The sequence below is a fragment of the Haemaphysalis longicornis genome, unplaced genomic scaffold, assembly GCF_048455015.1.
Source record: "Haemaphysalis longicornis isolate Haplotype H1 unplaced genomic scaffold, Haemaphysalis longicornis Haplotype H1 scaffold_2, whole genome shotgun sequence".
Lineage (NCBI taxonomy): Eukaryota > Metazoa > Arthropoda > Arachnida > Ixodida > Ixodidae > Haemaphysalis > Haemaphysalis longicornis.
The window spans coordinates 17,702,067-17,720,721 of NW_027526295.1; the positions used below are offsets into that span (position 1 = coordinate 17,702,067).

General features: G+C 50.2%; 1 protein-coding gene across 1 annotated transcript in view; it reads left to right on the forward strand.

Annotated features, from left to right (window-relative positions):
• Positions 1-18,655, forward strand: part of LOC144168778 (lysosomal Pro-X carboxypeptidase-like) — a 209,815-nt gene that overhangs the window by 115,286 nt on the left and 75,874 nt on the right. The window contains exon 4 of the mRNA XM_077697743.1: positions 1,864-2,045. Within this exon, the coding sequence (XP_077553869.1) occupies positions 1,864-2,045 (182 nt within the window). The remainder of the gene's footprint in view (positions 1-1,863; positions 2,046-18,655) is intronic.

Here is an 18,655-nt window from a genome sequence, read left to right on the forward strand (position 1 = left end):
CGAGTAGTTGCCAATCCCCGAAAAGTTATATAATTAATCACACGCAAGTGCAACCCATTTTTTCATTCAAAGAATCAGGAGTTATTTATTGAAAATGTGACTTGTAACTCTAACGTTGAGCTTATCTCTACCAAACCTCTGAAAAAACATGTTCTTTAAAGCACCGGTTGGGACATCTTTCACTAATCAGACTTTCATTAGAGTATGTGTTCAATAGAATAGAAACCGACTTATTAGAGTACGTTCAAAATAAAGCTGAAAGGTTCTTTTTATCCTCATACTTTCGGTAGCAGAGTGTATCTTCACGAAAAACTCTCTCTTCAACTTCAGCCTCTCGCCGTATGTGCAGAATATTTTCCGGGCTGCCATACCGCCCTCTTTGTATCATAGCGCCCACCCCCATTTACCTGTGACCAGCCGCATGAACCTTTATTATGCGGGTAGCCCGGTACTATCGAAATTCCCCGCATTTGCTCATCATCACTGAGTTGCCATCCCACGTAACCCACTTAACCCAGAGGTCATCGTTTCAAACTGCCCTTTTGGCCTGCCTCGATGATAAATATTTCGGATGTTTAAAACTGTTGCGGTTTCTTGTTTGTGCATTCTTGCTGTTTCTACGCCTCTTGCACCCTAGGTTGCTTATTTTTTTTCTGTATTATTGTTACTTCCTAGTGTTCAATGTGCATCTCTTTTTACAATGGTGTTATCAAGATGTTTTTTGCTGTGCATAAATCAGTCCCCTCTATGTAATGCCCTCTATGTAAATAAATAAATAAATAAATAAATAAATAAATAAATAAATAAATAAATAAATAAATAAATAAATAAATAAATAAATAAATAAATAAAACTTTAAGGACCCGAGCATACAAAAATTATGACCAAAGTTGAGTGGATACAAAGCAAGTCAGTTAGACATATCTATTACAAACATCCATCGGCTGATATCCCCTCCCAGGTCGTGGTTAAAATAGAATAGAATTGCAGGCATTTCTACACAGGCGTAACTTACGACTATATTTTATTGTAACGCTACAAAAGTGCGTAATCTTGATAGACCCATGATCCCTGTATTCATCAAAAAGGTGCACTGGTAACTTTTATTCCAAATTGCAAACCTTGTTCCTTCTAGAATTACAGTGGTCATGTATTGTTGTCTTCCTCGAACAGTGCCAGATTGATGTGCGCTAATTCTGTACGCATAGCGTAGCAAAGCGGTATTCCTTGTTGAACTTGAGCTGTGGTTTTCTGTGCACTTGAGTATGTGTCACGCTCTCTTCCTGCTGTCGCCATATATGGTCTGGTGTGTGTATTAAATGGCGAACTGCAACCTGGAGAGCTGACGACCGCTGAACCACCGGGGCAATACAGCGGCTACCCAAACGTGGCTCTGGAAGTAACAGAGGCGAAGAAATTGATTGAGCGATGAAATGAGCAAATACCGAGCAAACAAACGTACGAAGGCATCGTAGCACGAGAACGCCTGAAGAAACCCGCGAGGCCTTGGTTCTGTAGCGGACGCAAACAGGCGGGCGATGATGGCGCACCATGTCGTGTGCGAGACGTGGTGCACGCGAGAGTCCATGTAAACCGTCCTCCTTCCACGCCGGCGGCATTATTATGAACAGGCGCCTTCTCCCAGTTTAGCCAAATGAGTTGTAGCCAAAAAGGAGCAACGTGGATTTGGGGACTGCAGCACAGTGGCGGTCACGGGAGCGGTAACTGCTTGCGTCCGTATCGAGTAGGCGACCTCAATTTCGTGCTCGTCATGGATGGCGGCGTGCCGAGACGCTTTCTTTTCCATTGCGGCTCGTCCGAAGCGACGGGGCAAAAACAGCACCGGATGACGTCTCACTGCAGAGTCCGCACAACCTGGGCTACCTGAGCTCGGAGCAGGCGCTGGCTGACTACGCCGACCTCATCCTCCACCTGAGATTTGCCCTGCCCGGTGCCGAGAAAAGCCCCGTGGTCGCCTTCGGCGGCTCCTACGGTGGCATGCTGGCCGCTTGGTTGCGCCTCAAGTACCCGCACGTTGTGTCTGCGTAAGTGAGCACCCGTAAACATGGCTTGCGTGTTTCTCTTCAGTACTTGGGTATTTCAGAAGCACGACGTGTTTCGTACGACCGCAAAAAGACCCGACAATTCTGGTTCGGGGTTTGTCGCATAGCGCGCGTCGTGCACATGTGGCTCGAGGTCGTCGCGTTTCTTTACAAGCTGTTGGCAAAAATACGGCACAAATGCACTGCAAATATTTTGTACGAGCGGGACGCGGGACATCGCAAGCAGGAGCAGTTTGTGTAGCGAAGCCTGAGCCAGGTGAACAGCGCCGGTCGCAGCCGTCGCGAAGGAGCCTGCCTTTTAAAGCCCACTGTCTTTCGTACAATACCGAAATGCGAAAGGTGTCCTTCGATTCCGGGCCGCGGCGGCCACTTTTCTGATGGAGGCAAAAAGAAAAAAATGCCTTGTGTTTGAGATATCGGCGCGCGTTAAAGATCCCCAGGCCGCCAAAGTTCATCCGGAGCCCTCCACCGCGGCGCGCCTCCTGGCCTGTGGAGCGTCGGCGCCTTAAACCTCACAATAAATAAATAAATAAATAAATAAATAAATAAATAAATAAATAAATAAATAAGAAAAATAAAAAAAATAAAAAATAAAGGTAAATAAATCGATTAATTAATCAAATAAAAGTTTGGTCTGTCTCACTCTTTCTCGACTGACTACCCGGATGAAAGCTGGAACCTTTTTTCAACAACATAAAACACCATTGCCGAAGAAGTTGCCATACCCATCGTCGCTACCACTGGCTCCGAATACCTCACAATTTTAACAGATTCCTAGCAAGCCTGCTGTGACATTCAACGTGGGCGCATCTCACTTCCCGCCTTACGCATACTCCCATCGATCAATCCGCTCCCCGAGCTGTGCATCCTCTGGACTCCCGGCCACTCGTCCCTCGAGGAAAATGAGGCGGCTCACGCCGATGCCTGCCCCCTTCCAGACCGGGCTGACCCTAAGGGTCAGATCCAACGGTCCAGCCTCATCCGCCTCCCGCTGTACAACCACGACATCCTGCAACACTACCGCAACCGTCGCCTCACCTTGCCTCACCCTCACTAACCAAGGCGAAAGCAATCATCTGGCGTCGATTACAAACACCTGTTACAATGCACCCATTCTCCGCGCTATTTCACCTACCAAAACACCCTCGCCTGTCACTTCTGCCCCTCTTTTAATACTACCTACCACATGTTGTGGCCCTGTCAAAAGACCCCGCACGGGGCACCTTGAGTAATCTTGGTGGTGCTATTGGCGACACCCCGGACCCCGAGCCCCCATACTCACGCTGTAACCGGACGTCGTAATGAGTTTTAAGGTGAAGGGTATAAACCTCAAACGGTGGCCGTTAGAACCCAGGTCAAGCTCCGGCGGATGGGCTCCCTGTCGGTTTACCAGGCAGGAAGCTCCAGGACCTCTCTCGGTATCAGGGTAACCCGAGCGAAGAAAGTACCCCCGTCCGCTGCTTACGTACTATGCTATATGGTATTTTATAAACACCTCCCCCAAACGTGATCGGTCTCTGAAAAGGGGTCGCACCGAAGTATCTTTTCCCCCATTGCCATCAGTAACCTTTCCTGAACCGGACCATTACTCTCGATTTATTGTCATGGAGTCCCTCAATCCAGCCCACCGTCGTGCATCGCAGTCAGTTTTCTTGATCGCAAAATACCTTGAAGCCATACTTGGAAAACGAATCAGGCCAAAAACAAAGAACTGGGAACTCCTCATTGAGGTGAATGACAAGCAGCAGTCCACAAAGCTTCTAGCTCAGACTACACTGGATGATCTGGACATCAGGGTCACAGCCCATCGGAGCCTCAACAGCTCTCAGGGTGTGATCTGTGAGCCAGATCTGCTGAACGAGACGGATGGGGATCTCCTTGAAGGCTTGAAGGATCAGGGTGTCAGTGCCGTGAGGCGCATCACCATCCGCAGAGACGACAAGGAGATTCCTACCAAGCACATCATCTTGACCTTTGACCGTTCAACACTCCCACAACATATAAATGCAGGTATTATCCGGTGCTCAATCCGTCCCTACATCCCGAACCCATGGGGCTGTTTGAAGTGCCAGCGGTTCGGGCACGGTACAAACTCTGCCCCTGGCCGAACAACTTGTGCAAAATGCGCGGCGCAAGATCAACCGAGCGATAATTGTACATATAGCACCCTCATTTGTGTAAACTGCCGGGGGCCGCACGCAGCGTACTCCCGTAAATGTGAAAATGTCAGCTTGAAAAAAGATCATCAACATCAAGGTCACTGAGAACATCACCTTCCCAAAGGCGCGAAAGACGTTCGCCTCTATCCACCGGGGACCGGAGCGGCGTCGGTGAGCTGCGTCGTTCAGCGAGTTCAACCAGTGTGATCTGGTCCCTCACCCTCCTCCCGCTGGGTTGCCTCAGGCAGCCCACCCCGTCACCACGCCGTTTGCTGAGGCAGCAGCGGTTGTGGTGCCAACCGCTTCCGTCGAGATCGGTGCCGCTCCCGCCCCTGCCTCCCCGTCCTCCAATGCGTTGGAGGGTGCCGAGGGGATGGACACCGGGGGCCCCACATGGGCCCGCACCGCCCCCGCACCGCCCGTGCTACCTCTGGCGCCCCCGACACCCTCGGCGGGGGCGGGTAAAACCAAGGGACCCCGAAGGGGGGCTAAGTCCAGGGGGCCCGACCCGCACCCCTCTGACATCTGACGAGGAGATGGATGTCGGGCTGTTCCTGCCTGCAACGCAGCGCAAGGAGCGGCCTCCGACGTCCAATCCAACAGAAAGGTCCAAAAAGCCTATTCCAGAATTACAGCCCCGAAAGACAACACATGAACACACATACCCACTCCAGTCATCCTTAAGTGTAAATAACGGGAACAGCAAACATCATTCATTGGAACTGCGGAGGCCTTACCAACAATCTAGATGATGTGTACGAGATACTTGATTCACATCAACCAAGTCTAATGTGTCTTCAAGAAACACACCTAAATAGTAAACATAATAACTTCTTAAATAGCTACTTGGTATTTCGAAAAGAAAGGTCGAGAAGCGCGTCCAGTCGGGTGGCATCACTAACCAACTGCACCAAGTCATGCGACAGTGAAATATTGATTAGCTCTCGGCCGAGGCCAGGTTCCCACCGGAAGGTGTCAGAGAAGACAAATGAATTCCGGTTGCATTGAAATCTCCCATTCAGACAGTATTTGATGAATCGATATTGTGGTTATGAGTTTAAGTACAGTAAAAGCTCGTTAATTGGAATTCAACGGGGACGCTTAGCAGTTTTGAATTAAACGAAATTCAAAATAATGAAAGTGAGCAAAAATGGGTGGATTTCAAGGGGCGGGGGCACGAAAAAGATTTATTGGCCAAAAGATCACTCATAACAATCTGCTTCTTTTCTCTGAATGCCACAGCTGCGACTCTCTGTTCCAGCGCGCGGATGCGGCGCAGGGAATCCTCTTCGCCTTTTTCAAAGCTGAAGAAGAGACGCGTCACATTAAGTGGCTCCATTACCTCAGAAGCCGACGAGCGCGCAGGCACTTCGTCGTCTTCGTCGTCCTCGCCTTCTGCCTCTTCAGCAACAGGCTGCACACCGGCTGCTTGAGCATAATGTCCTCATTAGTCAGGGCACCACACACCGATGCACAGGTTTCAACTTCCGCTGGCGCCTCGTAAGCGTTGTCAAATCCCCCCCCCCACCCCCCATACCCGAGACTCAATTCTGTTCAGTGCGCTTCGCAGCTATTGTGCTCGCGAGACCGGATGCCGCCGTCGCGGCCGTCCACCTCGTGGCCCGAAAAACGGGCGTCGTGATATGCGTGCCGTACTCGTGAAACTCGGCAACAACGTCAGGCTTCATGAAATAGCCGTACTCGCTCGCCAACTTGCTCCAACAACGTATGCGTCGACCAGGTGCTGGCGGAGTTGTGCTGGAAGAAAAGTAGACAAGAGATGAGGACGCAGGAGGTGTAGTTAAACAGATGAGAATTTACAGAGTGCAGGGGGGAGAAAATAGTATGCAAGGGCAGGAAACGGTGCGAGAGTTCGGGCCGCGCGCCGCGGCGAGCGAGTACGGCAATTACACGACGCCTGCATGGGTTGCCAAGCTTTGGTAGTACGGCACGCTTATCACGACGTCCGTTTTAGATGCGACGCATCTCTTTCACTCGCCTTGTCCCTCCGGCGTCGTCCGGCGTATTACGCATCCCTCCCCCATTCTTCTCGCCGCGCCAGCTGCGCGTAGCGCCGCTCTCACCACAGCGCCATCTGCGTGTTAGCGCTCGCCGGCACTCGCTCCGTCGTCGTGCCAGCTGTGCGTGGGTGCGGGTTGCGGGCAGCTTGCACGCAGCTTGCGCTCGTTTAACACATGCGCATGCGCTGCTATGCGCTGCTCTCTCTCATTCCGCTGCATATAAACGCGGTAACTGCGCCGCTCCGCTCAGTCGTTCCGCCGTCGCTCCGCCGATAACATTTTCCGATGACCACCGATGATTTGAATGGAGACTAACAGGCATGCTATCGCGATGGTTGGCGCAACCGTAACAAGGATTCAGCGTCTAAAGGTACAACGAGACGAAAGATCCAACGAGACGAATAGTCCAACAGTGGATATTCCGTCTCGTTGGATCTTTCGTCTCGTTGGACGTTCAGGCTCGGTGGATCTTTCGTCTTGTTGGACATTCAGGCTCTTCCGTATTCTATGAACATCTGAAGCTCTCTACCATCACCTTCACAACCCAATTCACGAAATTAATAGAGAGAACGTCTGCTTTTCAGGTGCGAGTATATGACTTCGCTTAAGTACACGATATTTTAAATTTTAATATACCCTCGGCGTTGGCCTTTCCACGTGGTCAGGAACGCCATTTGCGAACAACAGCTTCACGAAGATGAAATGACTATAGTTTACAAGATATATGTTATCACTGTCATATCGACTGAAGAGTGTCCACAACAAACATTTTTGCGAATGCGCTGGATTCTCCTTTATGCCTGTGAGTGCCTGTGTTACGGTGTGCGAGATTTATTAAATTCCCCTTAGCCAGAAAGCGCCAAGCGCCTATCTAAAAATAATATCTTCCATAAACTGCAAACTACAATTCATCAAGTTCTACATCTCATACCCCGTATCACAAATCGCCGACATGGCCTCAAAGAACAGGACACAATTAAAATTGTGCAAGCATTAATTACGAGCAGAATTACGTATGGAACGCCGTATCTAGCCCTGAAAAATAACGAAAAAGAAAAACTCAATATCTTGATCCGAAAAGCCTACAAATTTTCTCTCGGTTTACCCCTCACTGCTTCTACAGACAAATTATTGGAATTAGGCCTGCACAACACTTGGGAGGAATTGGCTGAAGCCCACAAAACTAGCCTACTGGAACGCCTAACACTCACCAAGACGGGAAGACACACCCTACGAAAACTGGGTTACGAAGTCCCGAAAGAAAATAACGCTAAACAACGCATTCCTCTACATGTTAGAGAGAAAATCACTGTCGCCCCAATACCAAGAAATATGCATCCGATCCACAACAAAGCACGACGCAAGGCAAGAGTTCAAGCTCTTCGAACTGCATACGGGAAACGGCCTGACGTTAGGTACGCGGACGCATCACTATACCCCAGTAGATCAGCCCACGCCATCAGCATAGTCAATAACCAGGGACTGGAGCTAGCTCCAGTTACCAAGGACATCGACACCGCCGAAGAAGCAGCCATTGCCCTTGCAGCTACCACTGGCAAAGAACATGTCATCATCCTATCAGATTCCCAGACGGCGTGTCGAAACTTTCAAATTGGACGCATTTCATCAACAGCAGCAAAAATTTTATCGGCCCACCCTGATTTACCCGAAATTTTCATCATATGGACACCGGCTCATTCATCACTGGAAGGGAATGAGGCGGCCCATGCCGCAGCCCGAGCCCACACTCACCGGGCGTCTCCTTCTGGGATGTCAGGCAGTCCTTCCATTTGCCCAACGAGAGAAATAATCCCCAGAAGGTACAGTGACATCCTGGCCCACTACCACTTGGGACGAAGAACCTTTCCGCCTCCACATCTCAACATGTCTCGCGAAGACACGGTCATCTACAGACAGCTACAGACTAACACATTTCCACATGGTACATTACTACACTCAATGCATCCGACACTGCACACATACACTTGTAAATTCTGCGTGGAGCCATGCACTCTCTACCACATGGTATGGGAGTGCCGCCACACACCATCCCTTGCCCCAAACCCAAATCCCTCACTTGAGCAGTGGGAGGGTCGGTTGACCAGCTCCAACCCGGATCACCAACACATCTGGTAGACCGTGCGAGACAGCCCGCCAAGACCCAGGGCTTCCTGGACTAAGGAGGTCCCCCACCTGGCGGTCAACCCAAGAACATTGACTGCTCAATTAAATGTTTATTCCTCCTCCTACGAACGAACGAACGAAGTTCCTTCCCGCCGCATGGACACGGGCAGCACTTCAGCGAGCCTACCTGAAATCTGCGCACATTTAATTTCTCAATTGTGCACTTTGCTATTTTCTTTTATAATTTAGACGGGTTCACTGGAGTGCACAGGTCCCCTTTATATCATTCAGATAACTTTACTCTTTCTACGTGGAAGCCTAACTATTTATAAATATCAAAAACTGCCCCATTTTCCTGCGCTTCCTGTCGATCCTGCGCAAGACTGTGCGCAACACCGGCTTTACCTGCAGAGTGAATGGATAAAGCCTGAAAGGTTATGTTTGCTTCGTCTGTGATCATTCAACTGTTTTAAGGAACTGAGTAAGCTAAATAACGGCGGGATATTGACCCTCAAGGGCGACAGTGCAGTGTATTTACGCCACCCTTCTACAAAACTGTTGTTCTCGGGCCTCAATTTCCCAGCTACTGACATAATTACGCTGTTGGGACCAAGGGGGTTAAAAAAATTGGTTGGGACGCGGTTCGGTGAAAGCCTGTCGAGTTCTTTGTTGCAGCTCCAAGACGAAGCGTGGTGATTCATTTTTGTCCACTTCTTGTAAGAGCGGAAGGTACATATTTGTTTTTGGAAATTCGGCAGCACGTTTTAAGCGGTCTGTGGGACGTCTCAGCACGTATTCGACGGTTTAGCGGACGGCAATACCTACGCGATTTGTGTTGGCCATAGTGTCGGCAGAGGGTTGAAAATACCCGCCAAATTCTTCAAGCATTTAAATGTGACTAACTGTATTCAAAAAGCGCAAAAGACATCACAAGAAACGACTACACACGGCGGTGTTTTTTGCACGTCTTTTTGCGCTGTTACGAATTCAGTTAGTATGCACCAAATAGCCCAAGCCACCGTTCTAACGAAGTTGAAATATGGCGGAGAACGGATTTTTTTTTCACAAAGCAGGAATATGCACCTTAACAACAGGAATGCCCACAAACACATGCGAACCACCTGTGACGTTTTTCAATACACATCACCGTGCGTATGGAAGTCGAATTATCCAAAGGTGACGGTGAAGTGATCTGTAAACATGGCGGGATTACATGTGGAGATTATAGTCTAGAGTCCCTTGGGCTTCGACCACTCTGATTGCGTTTACGCAACTTTCTTATAAATTATTTTAAAGTGTTATCCTAATCTCTGCATCCTCCTTGCCGATTTAATTTCGTATGACGTTTACTCTTGTAGGCTTTGACTACACCCACTGCGGCTCGCCGACCCTAGGCCGGCCGCCCGCGGGTCGTCGCAATTCATTCCCTAAGTTAAAACTAAGCCCTGACAAGAATTGTGTCTGGAAGAATGTGGCTTTATTTTGGTAGTTTGCAAAAAGTCCAAGTCAATGTATATCTACGCTAGCGCACATGCAATACTTATATTGGCTTACGACGCTTCACTGAGTTCGCTTCACGAGAGCTGTAAGTTGCATTTGCCCGCGCAACTGCTACGCTAGTAGAAACTCGAAGGCCAATAAAAAGTGGGAGAAGATTCAGCGAATTTAATGTAAGTAATACGCCAGAAAATCGACCAATACTGTCTTTGTAAAGCGTAAATCCAAGGTACGGGAAACATTTTTAGCGCAGGGTGAGCTAGCACAGAGGTCCGCAGCACGATCGCACATGTGCAATCTCTTTTTACCAGCCTGAAGAACGCAGTCTCTAGTGAAACATATTTGTGGGGATTTGATGGAGGCAAAAAAAATTTCCTTTAAGCTGCTTACATCAAAACTCTTAGTGAAAACATACTTGCGCCACAAAGGAATGTCGATCTCTTGATCTGATAATTGCCGCTTATATCAACCAGAAGCCATTAATCGTTGCTTTGTTTTGTGCTGGGATGAGGTGGTTTTGGGGATGTTTTGCAACAAACTGTTAAAAGGGACATGTACACGTTTACTTGTCCATGTCCCTTACACAGTGCGGTTCTTGCCTTCTCTAGATACTACTGGAGTGCCCTATGATATATTTTTTGTGATGGAATTGTGTACCTTGTAGAAGTGCCGCATGACTGACCGGCATGCCGAACTCCCCCGCCCGACGAAGTCCGTTTTTTGGGAGCTGGCTGCGTTGGTCGAGAGCATCTATGCGAAGGAAAATTACCCACCAGAGTGGCTGCACCTGTTGGACGCACATGACTGCTTTCTAAAGTTTTGGCGGCTGCTTTATTGTAGCTGCTTTGGTGTTATCCTTCTTAGATAACAGTTAACTTTTGTATTGCATATTAACTGCAAGTTTTTTTATGCATAAACGAAGTGCGGCATGGACGAGTGCTCTGAAGCACTAGATGCAGTGCTTCCTAGCTGGAGGTTCGAATCTCCGGTTTAATTTAATTTTTTTGGGGGGGGAGGGGGGGAAGGGGGGGGGGCAGGGCAGTTTATTTTTTTTTAGGTAACGTTTTATCTACTGCATTCGCCATTCTGCGCTGCAATCATCATTGCCTTATGAGCGAGTTTAAAGACAACGTACAGACAGACACTGACGCGCTGGCGAGTTTTCGTTGGCGTGGTGTTGACATAACCGGCAGCTTGGAGGCACAGTGCCGAATCCGCCGACTGCCGGCCTCGTGAGAGCCTCGGCCTTAAGCAGAGACGAGCAAGGCACGCTCCGGAGTTGAGGGAGAAGCTGAGCGTCTCCGATGCTGCGGACGGCATGCAGCCACTGCGATAGCGTCATCTAGTACACGTTTCGACTTTAAGCGCGTCTGGCATCCTTGTCTGACCTATAATGCCGCCGACAACGACATCCAACCAGCGGTAACGTTGGGCGCCAAGCATGTTGCTGCGGGGAACCCAAAACTGAAACTGGTTTGAACAACTCTACAGAAATAAACGACAACTACATTCCGACACATGTGCTTGTTGCCAGTAGTAGTAGAGATACTTCTAAAACAATAGCATTGACATACAATCATCTGTGTATACATATTGTCGCGACCGGCGCAGTGACAACCAGCCACAACAGCGTTTAGGCTCGAACTGATTTTTTAATCCTCCAGCACGAGCGCACGTGAGCGTGCGCCTCGTGGTTCCGCCTTCGTCGTCGTCGTCGTCTCGGCGCGGTGGACACGTGCCGCTACAGGGCTCCCCCCCGTAGAGCCGGAGGCCGTTGTTGAAGACCACGTGACAGCTTTGGACGGTTGATGGTGCAAAGTTCTGGGCATGGTTGTTGAGACGGGGAGGGTCTGGCTGGGTCGGAGAGAGGCGAGGTATGCAGGCTTTACCCGGTCAGCGGCGACGACGTCTTGGCGGCCGTTGATGTCGAGGGTGAACGTCTTCGGGTGCCGCTCGATGACGCGGTACGGGCCATCGAAAGCGGGAGTGAGGGGTCGAGGGGCAGCGTCGTGGCGCACGAACACGTGATTGCAGGAAGAAAGGTCCTGGCTTACGAAGACGGAGTGCTCGCTGCGTTGTCGAGGAAGGACAGGCCGGATTTGCTCGAAAAGGCGACGAAGGTCAGCCACGTAACCGGCGGGGTCCGAAGGACCATCGGCAGGCGGAGGTGTGAGGAGGTCGCCCGGGAGACGAAGAGGGCAGCCATACACCAGCTCGGCAGATGTGCAATGCAGGTCTGCCTTAAAAGCCGAGCGTAGTCCGAGCAAGACGAGGGGAAGGTGGTCGGCCCAGTGTTCCCTTGGCTCGTAGGTGGTGAGAGCTGCCTTGAGTTGGCGGTGTAAACGTTCCACCATCCCGTTGGCAGACGGATGGTAGGAGGTGGTGTGTATGTGGCGTACTCCCAAGATGGCAGCGAGAGCGTTGAACAGGGCTGATTGGAATTGACGCCCGCGATCAGTGGTGACAACAGAAGGGCAGCCGAAACGGGACACCCAACCACCAACAAATGCTTTGGCGACTGTTTCCGCCGTAATATCAGGTATCGGGACTGCCTCTGGCCAGCGCGTGAAGCGGTCGACGCACGTCAACAAGTAGGTGGCGCATCGCGACGGTGGTAGGGGGCCGACCAGGTCAATGTGCACGTGCGCGAAACGGCTGTCCGGTGGATGGAATGGCGAGGCAGGAGTGACCGTGTGCCTGGTTACTTTGACACGTTGGCACTGGAGGCAGGTGAGTGCCCACCGGCGGACATCTGCATTCATGGAGGGCCAGAACCACCGAGCTGTGACGAGGTGTTGAGTTGCTCGGATGCCGGGGTGACTCTTGCCGTGCAGGGTGTCAAAAACGGCTCGACGAAACGCCGGTGGAACATAAGGTCGGGAGACGCCGGCTGATGTCTCACATGTGATTGTGCCTTCGGTAAACGGCAACGGCACATCCGTGAAAGTCAGCGTGGAGGTGTCACAGCGGCGTTGCTGGAGCTCAGGGTCTTGTCGCTGTGCAGAAGCAAGCTCTTCCATGGAAATTGGTTGGGGTGTAGACGAAAGTGCTTCGACGCAAGACAGCGCGTCAGCAGCAGTGTTGATCGGGCCGCTGACATGGCGGAGATCGACAGTAAACTCCGAGACGAAGGAGAGGTGACGGATCTCACGCGACGAGTACGAGCTGTGGTTGCGCTGGAAAGCGAACGTCAGGGGCTTGTGATCCGTAAGGACGTAGAAGTCCCTGCTTTCCAGGAAATGCCGGAAATGTTTGATGGCAAGGTAGACAGCCAGTAGTAGCTCGCGCCCGAAGGTGCTGTACCTCGTCTCGACAGGTTTTAGCCTCTGGGAGTAGAAACCAAGTGGCTGTAATGTTCCGCCCATGTAATACACTACAACTGCAAAATAATGCACAGTTCTGCTTGAAGCTACGGGGCGAAAAATAACTTACAACGTGAAGGTTCAAGCTAGTTGGTACTCCATAGTGCAAATTTAAAGCGCAACAAATTTAGACGAAAGACGAATGACACAAGGACCACAAGGACAAGTCATTCATCTTTTGTCTAAATTTGTTGCGCTTTAAATTTGCACTATGCAGCGAAAAAGTTACAGGGCTGGCTGTCGATGCTGAACCCATTAAATTATGCAATCCGCTGTGTCTTGAGCTGCTTTTCTCTGCACGTTAAATCCCGTCAAGCTTAACTTGAATCAAGTCTTTTAGTGCACCAGCTAACTCAATAGGATGGATCGTGCGTTGATTTCAAGAAAAATAGCAAGCGCAAGAAGTTTCTTTTTCTAGCCTACAGGTAATTATCCAAATATGATTATCTGACGACAACATTCACGTGTATTTAGTGATGCTACCACTCTGTGTGTGAGGAAGCCAACTGATTAGACTATGACGAATAGCAGTACTCAAAACGAAATTTTATTGTTTGTTTTATTTACAGACCATATTACTGAAATTGACCACTGAACATCGCGGGACAATACGCTCGCGTTTGTGCTGGTGAGCCCGAGGTCGCGCGTTCGATTTATGGCCGCGGCAGCCGTTTCTCAGATGGTGGTAAAAATTACCCGGAGCCCTCCACTTCGGCGCGCCTCATCGCCTCTGTAGCGTCGGCGCATTAACCCAAGAGTCAATCAATCAATCAATCAATACCCTCACGTGCAACAGGTTACATGAACGCAAAACTGAGTCTTACATGAATAAGAATAACAAAATTGTCAAAACGATCGGTTAAATTTGATGGGGTAAAATTTTACACAACTGATTCAAACCCACCGCTGTCCGCTTTATCCGAATGAGTGCACTAAACTTATCTCATTGTTGGACCTTTCGTCTCGGTAGATCTTTCATCCCGATGGACATTCAGGCTCGATTGGACCTTCAGACTCGTTGGACCTTTCGTCTCGTTGGACATTCAGGCTCGATTGGACCTTTCGTCTCGTTGGACATTCAGACTCGCTGGTCACGTGACGAATTGGACCTTTCGACTCGTTGGATCTTTCGTCTCGTTGGACATTCAGGCCACAAGTGGTAACAAGCACCGGCCACCCCGATAAAAATTTACACCATCTTCTCGCGGGGGGAACCATGGGGTAGATGCGACGCATCGGCGATGAACATGCTGCGTAAAATATGGACACACAACAACAATGGACACGCTAACATGACGGAAACGCAAAGGAAACTCCCGATGCGTCGCATCTACCCCATGGTTCCCCTCGCGGGAAGATGGTGTAAATTTTTTGAGTTCACGTAGAGATCATAGTGGCATAGAGTTCACATACGTGGAAACTGAAGGTGAAATGCGCCCATGTGGCCTCGCAGGGGATTAACATAGTCTCGGGGTAGGCGGAGGGGGATTTCATAACGGCAACGAGGCGCCTGCCTCAACTTCAACAGAATCGTAAAAACTGACGCCCTGAAGGTTTCCGCGCAATGCCACTGGCATGAGCTCCTCAGCCCCATCCACCCCGATGTCGCGACTGCCCCGAGCACTTCCAGCTAGAAATCCACTGTGGTGGAAACAGCTTCCACTATGGTGGAAACAGTGGAAACAGTTAAGTTTGAATTACCGACCTTTCACTGTGTTAGGATTGCGTATAGGATCGACGGAGGTGCCAGGTGGGCGGTAGCAGACACCAACCACGAGATGATCAGATTCAGCATCTAAAGTCGCAGGCAAAACAGAGAACTTCAAGTCCGACCGAAAGAATAAGGCCACACCCCCGACTTTGCCGACCATTGCGAACCATTGCGAACCATTGGGTCGACCATTGCGAACTGGGACGTACCCGGGTGGAATTATCTCAGAGTCATAAACGCCTTCATGTAGCCAAAATTCGGTTACACCTACTATGTGTTGGGAAAACGTGGATACTAGGGAGACAAAGCTAGGAAATTTATTGAGTGGGCTTCTTGCATTCACATTCAAAATTATTAGGTCTTTATGGACGGAGGGGTAGTCAGGGAGGGGACGAAGATATAGGAGGGGGAACAGGGTTACGTGAAGATTGACGGGAGGGTACTTTAACAAGCGTGTTTGATGTGGCGTCTATGGTATACTGAATGTTATCAATAAAAAGTTTATCGACGCGCAAACGTACTTCAGACCCGCTGTTACGAAATGGAGCAGTAGCATCCCAAAGCTTTTTTCGGACAGAGCACACACTTTGGGGATAATGTTGCGTAACGTACCAGTTAGATCCTTTGAACTTGGAGATTTTCTTCGCAGCTTTCATTTTATCGCGGTAGTCTAGCAGCTTCACAATAACGGGCCGAACATGGTTATCTCGGGACCGGCCGAGCCTAAGGCAACGTTCAATGGCAGGACAGTCTATGAGCAAGGTATCACTTGGGATACCTTAGCCCTGACACTGTCACTATTTTCGTCTTCTTCATTCAATCCATGCAAAGATTACGTTGTTGCGTTCTAGTTCGTGTTGTTGGAAAACATTTATTCAGAAAAAGGGAGAGGGGAGAGAAATAGTTAGGAGCGGTGGGTGGCCATCCTATTCCAGTAGGCCGCGCAGCGTCGCCCTCAGCCTTCGCCCGAGAGATCAGGGCTTCCTGGTCCTCGAGCTGCCAACTGCGCAACGCGCTCTCCCATCGCTCTATAGAAGGGGGATCGGGTGGTTGGGGGTTCAGTGGGCACATCCAAACAAGGTGCAGGGTCGTGTTGGGAGTGTCGCAGCGTGAGCAGTTGGGTGCATAGCAGGTGGGGGAGATGTGGTGGAGGGCGACGTGGTTGTGGTATGTTTGAGTTTGAAGTATTCGCCAGACGCGGGCGTCGGAAACAGAGAGCGAAAGGTGAGGAGGGGGATAAGTGCGTCGGGAGGCCCTGTAGTGGTACAGGATGTCGGTTTAGGTTTGTTGGAGGGGGTCAGAGCAGGGGGACCGTGGTCTAGGTTGGGGCGGCAGGCCTCGTCTAGGAGGGCCCGGGTAAGAAGATCGCGCGCCATGGCGTGAGCCACTTCGTTGCCACGCTCCCTGTCCAGGCTCGGTGTCGTTGCCAGGCTCGGTGAGCCACTTCGTTGTGGCTCGGTGTCCACACGATGCGGGTTAACGGTAGAGTGCGGCGTTGGGACAGGATGTGGAGTGCCGGGGTCGAAACTCTGCCTTGAGCGTAGCGGCGGCAGGCGGCTTAAGAGTCCGTGAGCACCGTGACAGTTGGAGTCGTAGCGTGAGTGATGGCGACGCTATAGCGGCTCCTTCTGCCGTGCTAGTTGATGCTGTTTGTAGGCTGGCAGCAACGAGGGTGGTGGTGTCGGAGCGCACTACGGCAGTTACGTGCGCTCGTTGTCGGCTGTAGGGAGTGGCGTCGGTGTAAAGGGCAGTTGAATCACTGCCCTACTTTCGAAGAAGGAGGCGGGTCCGATGCTGTCGTCGTCCAATGTTGTACGTGGGGTGCATATGGCGTGGGATGGGAAGCACCCGTATGTTCACGCGTTGAGCAGTGGGTATTCGCTGGGGGGTATCGGGAGTCTGCTCTGCATGTCGACCGAGCTTATGCAGCAGATGTCGGCTCACGGGATTTTGGAGATCATCATTTTTTCATGTTAGTTCATTAACCGTCTTTGTCAGCGCTGCAAATTCACTGCTAAATGCTACCGATGAAGCAATCGCTGCAGGGATGGAATAGGCCGTAACACGTGAATCCAGAGAACCCGATCTAGCGCTGACAGTATGGTGAAATTTTTTTAATATCGAGGATAGCTTTGCCCATTTGATTTTGACCGTCGAGGAGTTTAGAAAGCAGTTGCTCCACGGAGGAGTTACCATCCATCAAACCAGCGTTTGCTTCATTCTTAGAACGCGTCGTGGGTACCTGAGGATTTCCATCATTACCACTTGATTTAGCGGGAGAGGTTTAGGGGGGGGGGGGGTCTTTAGTTCAACATCGCCGCTCAGGAGAAGGCGACGTAAACTATATGCGGCATGAGAGCAAACACTGACAGAATTGTGTGGACATGACAGCAGCAGGAAACAACGATTGTCAGAGCGAAAACACTTGGCATGACCAAGATAACATACCTGCAGAATAAAGGCGAAGCGGTTAAGCATGCGGCCGCCGCAGCCGCTGCCCAGCCAACTGACGAGGGAGACCACGTGCAGAGGTTCACACTTTTCCTGGATGGCGTAACAGAATGATGCCTGTCGATGATTGGCTGGTCGCGGTGGTCATGCGCATGTAACACTCCGACCAAGCAGCTGCAGGGCCCAGCGCGGTAGACACAGGCGCGCGTGACAGAGGAGTCCGTGTGGCAACGCTTGATGCTGCTGTGCGTGAAGTTCCCAAAGAACGATGACGCACCAGTGGTTCGCACATGCTCGAAGCGGGTGGATGCACAGGAGTGTTGATTCACGGCCGTCAGGAATCCCAAAACCTGCAGGAGTGGTTAAGCATACTGCCGCCGCTGCCGCTGCCTAGCCCACTCCTTGGTCAAATACCGTCTTGGACAAAATGTTAGAGCACATTGTCACCCCATGCATATCAAAACATCTAGATGAGCGTAACATTTTATTTCCCTATCAGCATGGGTTTTCGAAAGGCTTCTCAACAACAATTTAGTCATTCATTCCCTTGCATCTGCGACTGATAAAGGCGGTAAAGACGACGTCATATTCTTAGATTTCTGCAAAACGTTCTGCAGAATCCCCCAGGACAAACTAATTGTTAAGTTACGCTTGTTGGATTCCCCCATTTTCGATTAGCTTGGATTCCTAACTACTTGTCTGATCGCTCCCAGTTCGTCTGCATTAATGATCAACATTCAGTTCTTCTACCGCTTACTTAAGGTGTTCCACAGGGCATGGTACCTGGTGCTCTAGTATTTTTATTTTTAATGTTATAGTAAATCGTGTAAATAAACCTGTTAATGTTTTTTTTTTTGCGGATGATTGGACTGCCACGAAGCCAAAGACGACGAGCTGACTTTAAGGAAGAACAAGTTTATTGGAGCGAACTTGGAGAATACAGAGGCGGTGAAGCAGCAGTCAACAAATTGAAGTGCGCAGGTGAGTGTAGGTGTCATAGCTCTGCGAATACTGTGTCATGGCTCTGCGAATACCACGTCATCGCTCTGCGAATACCGCGTCACCCGCTCTGAGGGTGTTTCTGTTTCGGCGCGAGTGTTTCTCGAAGTGTCGAATGACATCCAGAAGACTGTGGATCAAATAAGATTATTCTAGGCTGGTGACGTTAGTTCAAAGCGCTCTCCATTTTTTATTTTTGATGCCGTATGTGTTATCGCCTTTGTGCGATTACACATGCGGCATCAAAAATAAAAAATGGAATACGCGC